The 16,545-nt window shown below is 49.8% G+C and overlaps 2 protein-coding genes across 8 annotated transcripts in view; one reads left to right on the top strand and one right to left on the bottom strand.

Moving 5' to 3' along the window:
* The first annotated feature begins 3,096 nt into the window (after positions 1 to 3,096).
* TAC4 (tachykinin precursor 4) lies at positions 3,097 to 7,820 on the top strand. Its single transcript, XM_045586087.1, has 3 exons — positions 3,097 to 3,454; positions 5,851 to 5,944; positions 7,641 to 7,820. The coding sequence occupies exons 1-2, from the start codon at positions 3,335 to 3,337 to the stop codon at positions 5,935 to 5,937; spliced, it is 207 nt and encodes a 68-aa protein (XP_045442043.1). The 5' UTR covers positions 3,097 to 3,334; the 3' UTR covers positions 5,938 to 5,944; positions 7,641 to 7,820.
* Positions 7,821 to 12,957: 5,137 nt separating this feature from the next.
* KAT7 (lysine acetyltransferase 7) overlaps positions 12,958 to 16,545 on the bottom strand; it is a 26,311-nt gene continuing 22,723 nt past the window's right edge. For all 7 annotated transcript variants that reach the window (XM_045586081.1, XM_045586082.1, XM_036451706.1 and 4 more), the window contains 3 exons: positions 16,203 to 16,349; positions 15,701 to 15,807; positions 12,958 to 14,611 (listed from right to left, as the gene is read on the bottom strand). In XM_045586081.1, coding sequence (XP_045442037.1) covers positions 14,510 to 14,611; positions 15,701 to 15,807; positions 16,203 to 16,349 — 356 coding nt within the window. In that variant the 3' untranslated portion in view covers positions 12,958 to 14,509. The remainder of the gene's footprint in view (positions 14,612 to 15,700; positions 15,808 to 16,202; positions 16,350 to 16,545) is intronic.

Here is a 16,545-nt window from a genome sequence, read left to right as displayed (position 1 = left end):
GAAACGCCAGCTTCCTGCCCTCCTCTCTGTTCTCCCCGCTTTTTTTTATTTTTTTATTTTTTTTAAGATCCTTTCCTCCTGCGCCCCTTCTCCTCCCGGCTCCGCAGCCGTAGCCAAACCGCAGCCTGGAGCTACCCAGAGGGCCCACCCCGCGCCCGGGGCGTCCGCCACAGCCCAGCCCAGCCCGCCCCGCCCCGCGGGCAGACCAGCGCCTCCAGGGCGCACCCGCCTCGAAGGACCAGCCCCCCGGGGTCTCCTCACCCCCTCCCGCGCCCGCCAGCACCCAGCTCAGGGCCACCCCCCTCCCTGGCCGCGTGGACAGAGAGAGGCGGGGCGCGCCGGCCAGGCCATGCCCGGGTGGCCGAGGGCACCGGGCGGGGCGGCGGGCTCCCATGCCAAGGCCGCGAACGCCAGCCGACCGCAGCCCCGGACAGCGCCGCAAATAGCTGCGGTTTCCATCCCGGGCCTCGCGTCCCTGCCGGCCTTCCGGATCTTTGGGATTTTCTCTCCCCTCTTCCCGCCTCCCTTTTTCCTCTGCCCAAGGCCCCCGCCACCTCCCCGCCAGGCACCCACCACATCCTGTCCCCACGCAGGATGGCTTCTTCGCTGGCGGGGCCAGGAAGCCGGCTCTGAGGCCCAGGGTTCCAGGGGTCAAATAATCACCAACATGAAGTTAGGATTGATGGAGCGCATGCTCTGTGCCCTGTGCTGAGCGATTTACGGGTGAGAATTCATGAAATCGTGACCACTACCCAAGGAAGGGCGGCCCCAATTTGCAAATGGAGCAACAGGCCCCGAGATATTCCTCGGGTGCAAAGGTCACCCGCTTTGGACATGTAGCCTTCTCCCCCAGCAGAGACGAAGGCTGTTACTCGGCCCCGTGCTGCTTGCTCTTGTGGGCAGAGGCCTCCGTGGGCAGTGGGAAGCTTGCCCAGGACTGGGGCCTCTCATCTGCCAGCGATTCTCAGTGTAACCTGGAGCCAGCCCAACCTGCCTCGTTGCCACATCTGTGAAATAAAGGTGGTGAGAAGTAAAACTGTCAAAGTGGGCTGAAACCGATGTGGCTCAGTGATAAAGCTTCAGCCTGCAGGCTGAAGGGTCCCAGGTTCGATTCCGGTCAAGAGCATGTACTTTGGTTGCAGGCACATCCCTAGTGGGAGGTGTACGGAGGCAGCTGACCTGTGTTTCTCCCTCATTGATGTTTCTAACTATGTATCTCCCTTCCTCTCTGTAAAAAATCAATAAAATATATTTTTAAAAAGATAAAACTGTCTGAGTGGAAGGTGAGGTAGTAAGCACACTGCCTCTGGGGAGTTCTCTGGGAGCCTGAGTGACTGCCACCTGGAATGTGGAAACAGACCCACAGACCAGGGCAGGCTGTGTCAGCAGAGGGCCGGACCGGGGAGTCTGCATTTTAGCGAATGAAGCCATCAGGTTTGGGATCCACCACAGAAGTTCCTGGAAGGGAGGAAGGTGGTGTGTGTGGCTGTCCTCCCTCAAAACTCCTGATTCATCGCTGCCTCCTCTGGCCTGAGCTCAGAAAGGCTGCATGTTTCTGAAGGACCTGCTGTGTGCCAGGCACCCATGTATGACAGCCCACTCTCAGAGACCTCCTGGCATGATCACCTCCCCATCTGGCAGACCCACGGGCCCTCTGGGAGAAACAGCAAAGCACCTGCTTTGGGGCCTGCAGCTCCGTGAGCAGAGCAGGGGCTGGATTCGCCTCCATTCTTGCTCTCAGCACCTGCCTCTGCTCAGGACACAGCCTGGGAGTGAAGGAGAGCTGCGAAGTATATACGAATTGGAGATACTTGGGAAAGCCCAGACAAGGAGCCAGCTAGTTCTTGAAGGAGTTAGGAACAGAGGCAGAAAAACTCCATGGAGGAGGTAGCCATTAAGCTGGCCCTTTAAGGCTGGGTGGGAGTCCACCAGGTGGAAAGGGAGATCCAAGCAGAGGCAACAGCCAAGGCCAAAACATGGGGGTGAAAACTCAGCCTGTCCCGGGGCTGGGAATGGCTATGGGGCAAACCGGGAGGGGACACCCCCTCCCCCATTTCCCGGCGTCCCAGCTCAATGCCGGCACTAATGGAACACAGCTTAGCTGCCAGCCAGCGGGTCCCTCTCCTGGCCTGTGAGATGCTTAGGACAGAGAAGGCGGCGTATTCCTCTTCTGCGGCCGAGTGCCTCACCCAGTGTCAGTGATTACAACAGTAATGATAGTTAACAGGTATTAAATATTTACCATCACACACTGTGCTAAGTGCCTCACATGCATTAGCTCATGTCGTCCTCCAACAACTTGGGAAATAAGTGCTATTATTAATCTCGTTTTACAGAGGAGGACTCTAAGGTCTGGAGGGGGTGAGTAATGTGCCTAAGGTCACACAGCTACTTAGCGGTGGAGCTAAGACTGGGATTCAGGTCTCTCTGATGGCAGGTCTCTTGTTCTACATGGATGGATGGATGGGTGGGTGGATGGATGGATGGATGGGTGGATGGATGGATGGGTGGGTGGGTGGATGGATAGATGGATGGGAGGCGGGGCAGAACTAAGTGAAGGAGGGCCTTGAGTGCCATATTAGGGAACTTGAACTTCATGCCGAGGGCAATGGAAAGACATTGGGCATTTGTAAGCAGGAAGAATCAGGTGGGGGTAGGGCTTTAGAAAGATCAGTTTGGCAACAGTGGGAAGGTAGCTCGGAGCCGATGACTCCAGCAGGAAGCCATTTCTCTGGCAAATCCCAGTTCCCACGTGTGAGGAGCCTCCTTATCCCCCTTGGGGCAAGTCCTGTGTTTCTAGGGGGTCTATGGGCAGAGGGGGAACATTAAGGAAGCAGGGCTCAGTGATGGGAAGGAGAGAGGAGTGGTGGATCCCTGGCTAAGTTCCAGGGAGAGGCCTCTCTCAGGGCGGGGCAGGTCACCTGGGAGGGAGGAGCCAGCCAGTTCCCCTCCCATTTCCAAGAGGACAAGGCCCCTGGGCCTCCGGTCAGGAAGCTGGAAGCGCTGGTCGTACACACTGCCCCATTGTGCACCTGCCGCCACAGGGCAAGCAGCCAACGGCGAGGCGGCTGTTGCATCAGAGCGCTAAGCCCTGGGATCCTGCTGGGGGCGGTGGTGCGAGAGGTCTGGTCCCTCCTCTGATATCGCCGGCCTCTCCAGCTGGGAGGGAGGGCGGGGAGTCTCAGGAAATGTCCCTGGGAGGTCTGATAAGAGGAAGGAAGGCAGAAGCGGGGTAGCTGAGCCTCCCTCACCTACAAAGGAGCCAGAGAGAGGACGGGCCTGCTGGAGGCGGCTCTTCAGGCTGAGAGGGTCCCAGCCCAGAGCCTCACTCACCATGCTGCTCTGCCTCCCTCTGCTTCTCCTGACGGGGTTGCTTGCCTGCACTGTGGCAGGTGACAAGGAACTGGCACTCGGTGGCACCAAAGCAGGGTCTTTGGTAGCCGTGACCCTGGAGGTAACTTTGGGGGAAAGCAGGGGGTGGTCCGTGGTGGAGGGGTGGAGATCCCCTCCGTGGCTGCAGGAGAGCAGGCTGTCCAGAAAGGCAGGCGGTCTGATTTCCCCCTGTAGGTGGGTTCAAGGCCATGGCCCTTCGCCTGACTGAGCTCTAAAGGGACACCTGCCTATGGGAGAGGGGGAGTAGAGGTGGGGGGTAGAGAGAGGACCTATTTAACACCTATTTAACATATATGTCCTAGATGCCTCATGAACATTAATTCTCATATCCACTTGATGGGGAAAGTACCACTTTCTAGATTAGGAAAAGTGGGCACAGAAAGGTCAAGTCTTTTGTCCAAGGTTATGCACCTTCAGAAGCACAACTGCACCCCTTGCCCAAGGTCTGACTGTGTATCTGGGTATCAAGACATTTTTCAGAATTTCAAAGGAAGCAACTTGGGCAGGATCCCTGTTTTGTCTCACAAGTAGGACTCTCCTTCCCTGACAAATGCTGGGGAGAAATCAAGAGGTTTGGGACCCAGCACCTGTGCCCCACCCCATGCGGTAGGAGAGTCAAAGATCCTGACCTTGGGGAGCTTCTGGTCACATGGGGGAGAGGGGCCCCCAGGACTGGTGCTCAGGGAAGGCTTCCAGGAGGATGGACAGTGGGACAAGGCCAAGCCTGGCTCCTCCTAGTCCCAGGACGGTGAGGACACGGGGCCACGGGAACAGCCATCGAATGAACAGTCCTTCACGGCGAGCTTCCTTCCTGGTGTGTCTGAGCGTGACAGTGTGTGCAGTTGAGAAGACAAAAGGACGGGGAGGCCTGGGTTCAGGTCTCAGCTTCTCCACGGACTTCGTGTGAGCTCGGGGAGGTCCCTGCTGCTCTCTGGAGATCCGTTTCCTCACCAGAAAGATGGGGGCAAACACCCTGATCCTCACGGTATTTTTCAAGCTTTAAGGCGTCTGTGCCAAACACCAGGGGACCTAAGCCAGGCATAGGGCAGCCGAGCTGTGGCGGGGGCTCCCCAGGCAACCACATGGAGCATCATAAACTTCACCCCCTGCACGCACCTCACTGAGCAGATGGCCCACTGCTTTTTCTCCTTTCTTCTCAGTAACACCCCTCCCTCTGCCTCCCAGGACACAGGGCTGAGGTGACGGGAGGCGTGGAGGCACTGCCAGGGGCCATCCGATCCCCTCCCTAGCTCCCAGGCTCCCTGCCTGCAGTTGCCCTCAGTGCTTTCAAGGGTGACTGGGTTACGTGGCTAAGGAGAGGGCTTAGAGGGGGGCAGGAGTCCTTCCCGAGTGAAAGAGAAGGATGTCTCCTAAGAACCCCCCTCCCCAAACCCAGTGGGTGAAAGGTGAGTCTTATGTAATTTATAAATAGCCGTTCTCCCCAGCTTGTATTTGATGCCGCCTTTTACTGGGGCGCAGTGGTTTTCATGAGCTTTCCAGAAATGGCTCCAAATCTCCAAAGAGACTTTTCCGGTTCCTGGCCAGGCCAGGCGATTCCAGTCTGAGAAGCTGCCCCAGCCACTGATGTCCCGGGGTGGAGACAGATGGGAAGGGGTCCAAATCTTAGAAAAAAATCTACTTCTGGTCCTAGAAGTTGGGACGAAGAGAACTATGAGGGGAATGGGGGTTTTCTGCACAGGTCCCTGCTGGTACCTGGAGCTCAGGGCAGGGGGTGAGGGTGAATTGGGGATGGAAGAGGAAGCCCCCAATCCTCCTACTCCCCCAGCTCCCATCCTCCTGGCAGGTACTTCATCACTTTGCTCTCTCACCCCTGTCTCCAGCCTTCCTGGAAAAGGTGACCCCATCCTCTTCCCGCTGTCAGAGAAAGACCCTTTCAGCGTTCTTTAACCCACACGGGCTGAGCCTCTGCCAGGCGCTGTGCCAGGCACTGGGGGTGCAGAGACGTGAAGAAGGTCTAATGAATGTCACCCACTGTCACTCTCCCCCGGTCAGGACACATGCCCGGGTTGCGGGCTCCATCCCCAGGATGGGGCATGCAGGAGGCAGCTGATCAAGGATTCGCTCTCATCATTGATGTTTCTCTCCCTCTCTCTCTCTCTCTCTCTCTCTCTCTCTATCTCTATCTCTCTTCCTCTCTGAAATCAATAAAAATATTTTTTAAAAAAATAAATAAAATGGTGACCATAATAGTACTTACATCATGGGGTTTTGGTGAGGATCAAGTAGAATTAATGTTAAAGTGCTTAGAACAGAGCCAGGAATACAGTGGGTGAAATGTTGACTATAAATTATTATTTCTGCATAATATTGTGTAATATATGCACAAGAGCCCAGTGCTAGCACAGAGCAAATGTCACTGAAACGGTTATTGCTTAGGCGGCCCTCCCTCTCTCCCCGCCAGCCCTCCTCTCGCTCTAACAAACTCTGCTTTTTCAGGAAGGTGCTGTCCCCAGCATTCAGCTCCAGCTGCAGGAGGTGAAGAGGGACCAAGCCAGCCAGTTCTTTCCGCTGATGGGGAAGTAGGCGCGAGGTGAGTGACAGAGCAGGAGTGAGGTGAGCAGCCCATGCAGGAGTGATTCTGGGAGGGTGTTTTACCAAGCCCGCGCCTAACTTCCAGGCCAGTAGGGGTCGCTCATGTGGTGGGGTGGGGTAGAGTGTCCACATAAATTATCCAAACCAGGACGCAGGAAGAGTGTTAACTCCACCAGGTAAACTTGGGATATGTCTGGCATATGGGGATATAGTCACCCTAAGGGTAGAGGTCAATGTTTTGCACATTTGGTGTCATTGCCTTCGATACTGTGGATGGATTTGGAGCTACAGATCAGTAACTAGATGTGACCCAAGCAAGCCACAATCCAAGCTTTCTAGTTCTATTTGTTTCCAATAGAATTAAATTTTTTAAAAAAATACTAGTATATTTTAATTGATTTCAGAGAGGAAGGGAGAGAGAAAGAGAGGTAGAAACATCAATGATGAGAGAGAACCATTGATCAGCTGCCTCTTGAACACCCCACGCTGGGGATCCCCTGGCATGTGCCATGACTAGGAATTGAACCGTGGCCTCCTGGTTCATAGGTTGATGCTCAACCACTGAGGCACGCCAGCCGAACACCAATAGAATTATTAAAATGAACCCGCGTTCCCTGAGAGAGCCCTCAACGTGGGAATCATGTTGAGGGGGAGGGGGAGGGACAAGGATATAACAGTCTGGACAGAGAGCAGTTTTTTTTCTTATGGTTAACATTATATATATAATTTTTTTAAAGTGGTGTTGGTGAGGGTATGAAAGACCCAGCACTTTTACAACCTGTCTATTTAGAGGAAATGTTCACAATTGTCCTCAAAGTTGGAATCAGGGAATCTATCAAGTAGAAATATATAATCCTGAGGTTGTACCCGAGCATTCATTGACGTGTCTATAATAGCAAGAATTTAGAAATACATAAAAAGCCTTCAGGAGGGGAATATAGTCACCCTAAGGGTAGAGGCAAATGCTTTGGATCCTCTGGAGCCAGATTTCCTGAGCCAGAACCCTAGCTTCCTGGTCAAAATATATTAGGCACATCCATATACAGCCTGTGTGGCCATTGAAAAGGATGCGGCAGATCTGCGGAAAGTTACAGAAAGTTCTCCAAGATACTGGTTAAGCGGAAAAAGCAAGTTATATAACAACATGTATGACAGGAACCTACTTGTTTTTTAAAAAATGATATACTCACAAACATACATACACATGCATAGAGAAAGTTCTAGGAGGAGGATTATCAAATTGTCAACAGTCATTATATCTAGGACAGGAAGTGGAGATGAGGGAGAGTAGAGAGGGTCTTTAATTTTTACTGTACAAGCCTCTACAGTGCATGTTCTTTTTATAGTGGGGAAGTATTCAAAGACTGCTTTTATAATAAAAAATATAAAAATGAGAAAACCAACTTGTTACCAAACACTTTTGGCCTTGGTTTCCTCCTTGACAAGATGAGTTTTAGACCAGGCCACTTCAGAGTTCTCTTCCAAATCCAACAACCCATGGGAAGCAGAGGGTAGGAGTATAAGAGGAACATCTATTGAGCGCCTACTATGCTCACATGTGATTAAATCTCACCACAGTCCCTTCACCAGGGGTGAGGAAACTAAGGTTCAGATGAGTTCAGTGTGTTTGCAAGGATGCCCCAGCAGAGCCTGGTGCCAATGACTTCCCACTCCTCCACACTGCCTCCCCGCAGGAGCAGCCACGACACTCAGCCACACGAGGACAATGGGGAGTACCCGCAATTCCACTGAGGACCCAGCTCAGGCACTGAGCCCCACAGAGCCCTTCCCACCTCACCCAGCCCCCAGGGGAGCCGTGCAGCCCTTATTCCTTCTCCCCTTTTTTCCAGGAATTCCTCCTACCCAGCCAAAGAGAAAAACGGCTGAGTGCTGGCCAGACCTTTCCCTCTGCATGCTCCCTGGGGAGGGTGGAGTCGTCCTGGCCTCTAACAAGCCAGGGAGGATCTCTGGCCAACGGCACACATGCCAGGCTGGCGTTGCCAAGGGTGGGGCCAGCCGTGGTTTGGCCACATGCTCTGCTTCCTGGTTGTTTCCTCAGGCCTGGTGGTCTGTGCACGCCTAGGGAGTAGGTGCAGGGACAAGGAAGCCGGGATGAATTCGGTTCTGCCAAAGGTTCAAAATTACCTTGGAGAATTTTTACCTAAAGCCTAGAATTGGAAAAATGAATCAATCCATTTCCCACCTTGCACCCTCAAGGATCTTAAAAGAGCAAATCTGAGCAGCCTAGAACTCTTTGGTGAAAAGGGAAAACAAAACCAAAAGAAAATCAACCAGCATTTCCCCACCCTCTCCCTTCCTACCCCTCACCCCCAGTGCTCTCAGGATCAAGACCAATGGCCTAAGGACTTACCACATCCTTCGAGGCTGCTCTCACTTAACTTTTAGCTCCATCTCTCCTTACCTGACCACCTGCCCTACCCAGACGGAGCTGGTTTCCCTGGCCTGGGCATGATGGTATCCTTGGCACACCACACTGTCCTCCTGGGTCCCATGGCTGGGGTCCCTAGAGTGGGAACCCTCCCACCGTCAGGTAGCAGGTCTCTCACTTTCCTAACAGAACGCCTGCTCCTTCCAACACAGGCTCTTGGGGATAAAGATGGGGGAATCTTCTACTTTCCTCCAAGATTTTTTCCTAAGTGTGTGAGCCATTCCATTTGAAGGGCCATGGGAGTCACCCCGATACTAAAATGGAAATGAATGTCCCCATGCAGAATGTGGGCAGGAATGCTAAGTCATCAGTGAGCCGGTAACAGAGCCAGAGCTAAAGATGTGTTTCCTGTTTCCTGTCCAAGGCACTTCCCACGCCCCAGGAGGGCCTTTGGGATTTTAATGCTGGCTTTCCATGTCCCTTCCTTTACAGAGGACACCTGAGGGTTGGCTCTGTCCATGCTCCTGAGGCACGTATGACTGAATAATGGAAGATGTGGCAGATAAGTCTGTAATTGGGTCACCATAGATATCTACAGCCGGAAACATGAATTCGGGAAATGAAGGGCCGTGAATGGAATGACTAGGGAAGGCCTCCAAGGGTGGAAGAGCCAGGCAACACTCCCTTAACCACCGTCCATGTACAAAACTCTTCCCAGGCTGAGCATGAGGACCACGGGTCAGAGGGAGAGCCCCATCACATGCTTCCCAGAAATGAAAACCCTTCTCCATCCCTGGATGCTATAGCGACCAGCCGGCCAGGCCAACTCTCTTCTCTGTGTCTGTCCTGTGCTCAGCACTGCCATGTCCCACCAGGCTCACCGTGGTATCCGTCCCAGGACTCTCGGTCTCAAGAAGCGGCCATGCATACACGGGCACTGTTGTCACAGTCTCGTGCTGGTCTGACTTTGTCCTCCCTCAGTACTCTTATATCATTGCATAAGGATGAGTCTGTCCCGCCCCTTCTCTATCTCCTGTGCCCAGACATAGTAGGGGCTCAATAAAGGAATGAACAGTGATGGCTTCTCCAGGACAGGGCAGAGGGCAGAAGTGGCCTGGGCTCTCCACCGTGCCCAGCAGTTTGTCACATCAGCAGGCCAGGCGGCCTTTCCCAGAATTGCAAAGGGCAATACTAACAGCCTGATCCCCACCCTTGAATGGGAAAACGGGTTTGCAGCACAGGAAGGCCAAGAGCCCAGCCTGAATGCAGACATACTCTCCCTACTCAGTCATGGACTCAAGGACCCAAATCCATGTGGCTTCCGAGTTGGAGAATTGGATCCCAGGTCCTTCATCAATTCTCTTGTAGAGGGTAACTGCTTGACGATGGGGCACAGGCAGTCAGTCATTCCCTGGGCATTCAAGAGATCCAGAGGAATGAAGCACTTGCCACCCTCAGGGAGCCCCAGCCTGATGGGAGACCATTGTCCCTGCCCAGTGGTTTATAGGCGGGTGAGACACAGAGGACCCCGGGATGCTTAGGGCTATTCTGCCACATTTAGTCAGAAGTCCAGCCCACACACGAGAAGGGACATACTGGCCATCTCTGGAGGTGATGGACTGTGCCTCTTTTGTGAGATGAGTGCAGGTTTCTAATAACATCAGAACAGAGTAAATATAAAGTGAGCTCTTCCCAGAAACAAATACCCAGTTAAGACGAATTTCTTGGAATGAACGATTTGTCAAGAACAAAGGTGTTTATATCTGACAGATCTGAGGGCAACGGAGCCAAAGTTGTGCAATGGCACAGGTTATTTTCTCCTCTTGGGCACAAATAAGCAAACCCCAAACCCGAAGCAGTGGTGGTGTCCCCTGCGTCTGTAAGTGTTGCACAAGATGCAACTGGCAGTTCAGCACCAGGGACACTTCATCACTGGACAGTCCTTTCTTCCTCAGTAATGTTTACAGGTATTTGCTGAAGAAGCCACAAAGGAAGCAGGCAATGATACTGCCCCAACGCTAGGAAGCAGTCTGAAAGAGGATGCCACACCAATTTGTGTAAAAAAAATGCTGAGGTAAAACCAGTGGAGATCCAACTATCATTGCATGGTTCCAACACATAGCTAAAATAGTTTTTAAAATCCTAGAACTCCTAGCACACATCACATTTAGTTTATTTTCATTAACAAGCAAAATCCCGGTAGTTTTCTACATACGTGCACCTGCAAGGCTGCAGGAAAATAATGTCCAAAGCCAGGCCTCTCCCAAGTTGTCATTTTCCCTCACTGAATGGGTCATCTGAGCCTGCACACACCAAGAACTACCGTGTTTCCTTGAAAATAAGACTTAGCGTGTGGAAAGATAAGACATCCCCTGAAAGTAAGACCTAGCGCAACATTGGGAGAAAAAATTAATATAGACACTGTCTTATTTTAGGGGAAATAGGGTAGCTATGTCTTTCTGTTTGGGAAGGCAGGCAGATCCCTGCTTTCGCTTAACCCCCGTCCAGGAATGGACTTCGAGGGCTCTATTTTTCAGCTATACACAAATGTGTGGTTTCATTACGTGAATTTTAGACTCAATACCTACATTTTCATAAGCAATGATCACTGCTGAGCTGAGCTGCTTGTCTTAGCACCTCTTATAACCAGTCTCTTTAATGTCATTTGGCAGGCGTGTGTAGGACCACCCTGAAAGTCACTTAGATCCCAAAAGCCACTTCTCAGTAGTTTCCTATTCCAGAAGGAATGTGTACTGTAAGCAAGCTGTGGTCCATTTCCCTATACTGGCTTTTCATATGTAGTTCCAATCTTGACCTTGAACTTCACTTGAGGACATTCCTAACCCCAGCTTGGCCTGTCCAGAACTAAAGGGATAAAGTGAAGCTGACAAGTCAAACCATCGTCTTGCTTTATCAAGGGTACACAATGTTAAAAATTAAATGACTCATTCACTGTTGAGAAATGGGCAGCCAGGGACAGAGGCGACCAGATAGCACTGTCAAGTATGGAATTTGGAATCTGAGAACCAGGGCTCATTCCGTTCCTGCATCTCAGCAACAAGACCTGAGCCGCAAATTTTCTCATGTGGAAAAGGGACAGAATACCCACCTTGCAGTGATGTGTGAGGACTGAAGGAAGCCACTTAAGGGCCAATGCTTACTAAACAGTTTATTCCTAAATCAGCAGCAGAGCCAGAATGTGCATAGCTTTTACTACCTGGTTAGTCTCTGGTCCCCACCTGCTGCTTAAAGAATCAACTAAAATCCTTTATCCAAAAGTTTTCACCAGATCCATTATTATTCCTGCAGTGGAAGCCACTAGAAGCAAGGGAGCCTGTGGTTACAGCAAGGAAATCTAACGAGGAGAGGATGATAAGTCAGGAGCTGGATACAGGAATAAGGCCAGACTTGCTCTTCTCATGAAGGAGCCTAAGCAGCTGGGATTCTTTCGTGCAGATAAAAAAGGAGTCAGAGGGTATGGACCGTTTTACTGAAAGTTTAACACTGTTCCTGTGATTTAAACCAGAGAAATCTTCCTTTTACAGCAGGACCTTGAATGACACCATTTCATTCTATGTTATTGGATATTTTGTTGTAAGTTGACGAGATGAGGCAGAAACTTAACTCTGTTTATATCAATTAGCTATGATACAACTGGTTTTGGTAACATAATTTCACTTAAAGGCACAGAACTTATTGATGTTGAGAAGTTACTGTATCCATATGAAAAGAAAGGGGGTGACAATCAGTAGAGGTTGGGAACCCAGACTGTGTATAAAGCTTCAAGTGTTTGACCTTTCACCATCCCAATCCCATGGTCAATGTTACCGACTTCAACTGTGTCAAAATGTGAAAGCATAATTTCCCTTTGATGCAAATATCTAGAACAGTGAGATTTGGGCACACAGCATATACTAAGAAAAATATTAAGCATCATTTTATTTAAGATTCTCTTCCTGCCACCTCCCACCCCCAAGTGACACACAAAGGAGGACCCTTAGCTGCCCGCAGGGATGGGTTCTCACCACTACTGGCCATGGTGAGCAAAACCACCCCAGCAAATACAATCCCCACCCTCCTCCTTTCCATCATAGAGGTAAGTGCCCAACCTCCCTTCCCCTGTACTGGGTAAACGCTGCAGGAAAATAGGAAAATAGAGCTACTTTCAGGAATCTGGCAACCCGAGAGTCAAGGATGAGAGGTGATACAGCTCACTACTGGCTAATGAGCCTGGAGATGAGAAGGAAACACCTATTCCCACCTTCCCACAAGCATCCATTAATTGTAGACCATCTATCCTAACTCTCTACTGATTCATTTGCCCTTGAAAACAGAGGAAAATGAACTTAATGAAAAAAATGAATAATACTGACTAATCCTTGCTACACATACCTAGTAGTTGGAACCAAAGGCAGGCAGAGAATTTATCCCACCACCTGGACAGGTTCAGAGTAAGCACACCCTCTGCAGATAGGCTGCGTCCCAGAGAAAAGACACCCCACAGCCACAAACCACGTCCCTCGAAAGTTTACCGCTAGAGAAAACAGATCCCAAGTGCATTTCCTATCAGTAGCAGGTGAACTGCACCATCTCCGGAATAAGAGCTCCTGGGAGAGACAGACTTAAGCAGAGAACATGCTTTATTGAGTAGATATAGAACAGCACATTCTACCACAGGTGGGGAAGGGTTAGCTTCACTAAAAGGCCTTTACCCTTTAAGAGAGCCCCCAGTGAAGTTGCTTTTGGATAAAATTTTAACAGTGACACTGAAATTGGCAGGGAGCTGCCACTGAACATGCTTAAAATGAGCTCCCCCAACCCACAGTGAATAGTAAGTAGTGTACAGAGATGACAAGAGAAAGGCACAATGACCAGAGTCGGGATGGTGGCGAGGGCTCCGCACGAAGACAGCAGTGTTATAGGCGATCAGGTTGGGAAGGGTGACATGTCAGACATCAAAAGCTGCCCCCAAATAGCAGGTTATAATGGGCCAGAGAGAAATTAGAGGGAGCATTTCTTCCTTCACTTACATACCACCAAAGAGAGGAGGTCAGAGAAGAGGGGGATGGTGGCAAACCCCAAAAAGGAAATGGAGGAGTTCTTGGATGAGCGTAAGCTTAGCCTAGAGGGAGGTGAGGCACTGTGGAACAGAGAAGCACACCTGGGCGGGGTGGCCATTCCGCCTGGTTGAATCATGGGTGGAGATACTTCTCAATTAGTTTCCACTTCTCGGAGGATGTTCAGACAAAAATCAGTGCAACTTATGTGGAAGTGAAGGTGTGCTATAGCAGACTGGTACTGGTGAAAATGGTTTTGCAGTTAATGAACCAGTTAACATACAGCATAAAAGGGAGAACTGGAAATTATTTTGGCACCTGCAAACATAAAAAGGGGCATGGAGTCAAGAGGGAAGAAAACGTTTACCGCTGGGCACTTTCTGGTGAGGCCAAAAGCATTCTTTCCTTTCCACCAAGACGTGGCCCGCTGCCCACAGGTGAACTCAGCACAGAATCACCACCTCTCCCCTCTCCATCTCACTCAGAGATGACATGCGGTTCTCAAGACTAATCCCTGGGTGAAGCTTCAAAAGCATTTGGCTCTGGTCAGCCTGATACTGATAAAAACAAGTCATTCCATAAAAACGGAGGACAATATTTAAAGTGAGATGAAATCCAAAAGGAATGGACCCCTCCCAGCACACATACTCAAAGTGTCACCTCTTCCCTGCCCATCCAAAAACCACATGTGAGGAATAATTGGAAAGGTCCCGGCAGTGGCAACTGTATTTGGAGGTCTGGCGACCAGGCGGCAAGAAGCACTATGACAAGTTTAGGAGACACGACACCAGCTCATGGGGCTAGAGAACATGAGGACAGACCGGTGACTGGACAGGTACAGTACCAAACAGAGCACCTTGGGTCAGTGCTATGAGGGACCTGCACTCAAGTCTAATATAGATCCCATCCGGGCAACCTCACTGAGGCCGAAACAACAGTTCCTCAGAACCAGCGTCTGCAGTGTACATGAAGGTCGGAGCCAGGACAGTCCTGAGGGGATGGCCTTCCCAAAGGATACTGTACTTGCCAATCACAAGAGCAACAGAAATGACAGACAGATCCCTAGGGTACGGATTCCTACTGCTGGGGTTCGCTGGCTCAAGAGTAACAGGTGACTTTAAGTGCCCTTGGGAGGGGTCCATTTTAAACAGCTGGGATCCATGGTTTTATTGGAATTAGATCTCTTGGCCTCTTTGGCTATCCACTCATCAATCAAGTCCTAGAGGAGAAAAATGGGGAAAATTACACACATTAAACTAAAATGGCATTATATATATTGTAATTCCAACATGACTGTCAGCAAAGGAATCACCGAAGGTTTAATAACATACAAGGTGTAAAAAATTATCTTTAATTTACAAAATGCTTCACTACTACCTAATCCATTTCTTCCTACTATAGCCTTAGTAATAGCTGAAAATCATTATTCATCTTCCCTAATTATATACTTATAAATGAGTCAACTAAAAATATTTAAAATGGCCCAGATTATGTGGCTTAGTGGAAAAGCATCAACCTATGGACCAGGAGGTCACAGTTCCGTTTCCAGGGCACATGCCGAGACAAAGGCTGGATCCTCAATGGGGGACAAGCAGGAGGCAGCCAATCAATGATTTTCTCTCATCATTGATGTTTCTATCTTTCTCTCCCTCTTCCTTCCTCTCTGAAATCAATAAAAAAATATTTTTAAAAAGTTAAACATGGATTTGAGATGGCTTTCTGGAAGGAATTTAAAACCACTTTCACAAGCCCTGGATTTTATTTATTCCCCTCTACAGATGAGTCATTTTCTCCAATCTAAGAAAATTATTGAATAACAGAAGTGTTGTACAACATACAGCTGCTTAACTAGTGCCATCCAAACGAGACAGGAGCTTACCAAAAGCTTCTGATAGGATAAGCCAATGGAAGCATCCCTGCACGCTAAAGAAACGAGTCCATATAAAAAGGTTCACATAGTCAAACTCCTTTAGGAAGGGACAGTTACATTCCCTTAGGGCAGTGGTTGGCAAACCGCGGCTCACCAGCTACATGTGGCTCTTTGGCCCCTTGAATGTGGCTCTTCCACAAAATGCTACATGTGGGCGTGCATGTACAGTGCGACTGAAACTTCGTGGACCATGTGCAGAAGTTGGTTTTTGGCCTGGGCAAGACTATTTTGAAGTGGCGACACTCAAGGGGCCAAAGAGATGCATGTAGCTCTCGAGCCTCGGTTTGCAGACCACTGCCTTGGGTTATTAAGGCCCCACTTTGCTCTTTAGACTTCCAGGAACATTCATTAATGAGCAAGCAGGTGATAAAAACTGACCTGTCTCTTTAAAACTAGGTGTTTTCCTTTCCAATACTTGAGCATCTGAAGGGCTTGCAGAGTGCTGACAATGTCCACAGGATTCACAGCTGTCTCCTGGCTAATTTCTGAAATAGAAGACCACTAAGAACCTTGCCAAATGCAGACTCCCTAAACAATCTCCCTCCAAGACCTGTCCCTTACAGGAGGTGCAAAGGGCCTCCAGATGGTTGGAGCATTTGATACTCAACCCAACCTGCTCAGAAAAAGTTTATGAAGCATTATTTGACCGGTCCAAATAACTCCAAAAGATAGACATTACACCAAGAAACCATTCTTGGCCCCTACAGAAATCAAGTTCTAAGACCCATATTCTGTGGGCCTTCTGTAAGGTCCAGATAAAACACAGGATGGGGCGTTATCTTTGCAGGTTACAAAGCATGAATAGGGCCAAGTGGAAAAGTTAAAATATTCAGTGGAGTGAACATCTTGGGTAACAACCATTCTAGAGTAAAAAACCAACCTTTGATAGAAATCTCTTTGCCTTGGAAATTATGCAGGTAACGAAGCAGCACTTCTTTCCAGTAACTGCGATAGCTTATGAGCCCCAGGTCTGAGAGGGGACGTTCTGGGGAGCCAACCTTTTCTTCCACTTTGGAAAGCAAATAACCTGCCAGGGAACAAACACAGGCTTTTTTAAGCAACTCCATATCCCATCTTCACAGAAAAGAACCATGTGCCAATACGGAGGTTGTATGGAAGTCTCTGCAGTATCCATTAGATTCATTCAATGGAATACTATATAGCTATTGTAGAGTATAGTATGCTGCCTTTGTGTAGCAAAAGGGCAAGAATGTGTATTTGCA

The sequence above is a fragment of the Pipistrellus kuhlii genome, unplaced genomic scaffold, assembly GCF_014108245.1.
Source record: "Pipistrellus kuhlii isolate mPipKuh1 unplaced genomic scaffold, mPipKuh1.p scaffold_m20_p_22, whole genome shotgun sequence".
NCBI classification, from domain to species: Eukaryota; Metazoa; Chordata; class Mammalia; order Chiroptera; family Vespertilionidae; genus Pipistrellus; species Pipistrellus kuhlii.
Note: the sequence above shows the minus strand (reverse complement) of the source record. Positions and strands in the feature narration are given on the sequence as shown.

What these genes read in the sequence shown, in the direction of transcription:
- TAC4 (XM_045586087.1), top strand. Translation starts at nt 3,335, where the DNA reads ATGCTGCTCTGCCTCCCTCTGCTTCTCCTGACGGGGTTGCTTGCCTGC. An exon ending in TGGTAGCCGTGACCCTGGAG is followed by an intron (nt 3,455 to 5,850) that starts GTAACTTTGGGG and finishes CTGCTTTTTCAG; the next exon opens with GAAGGTGCTGTCCCCAGCAT.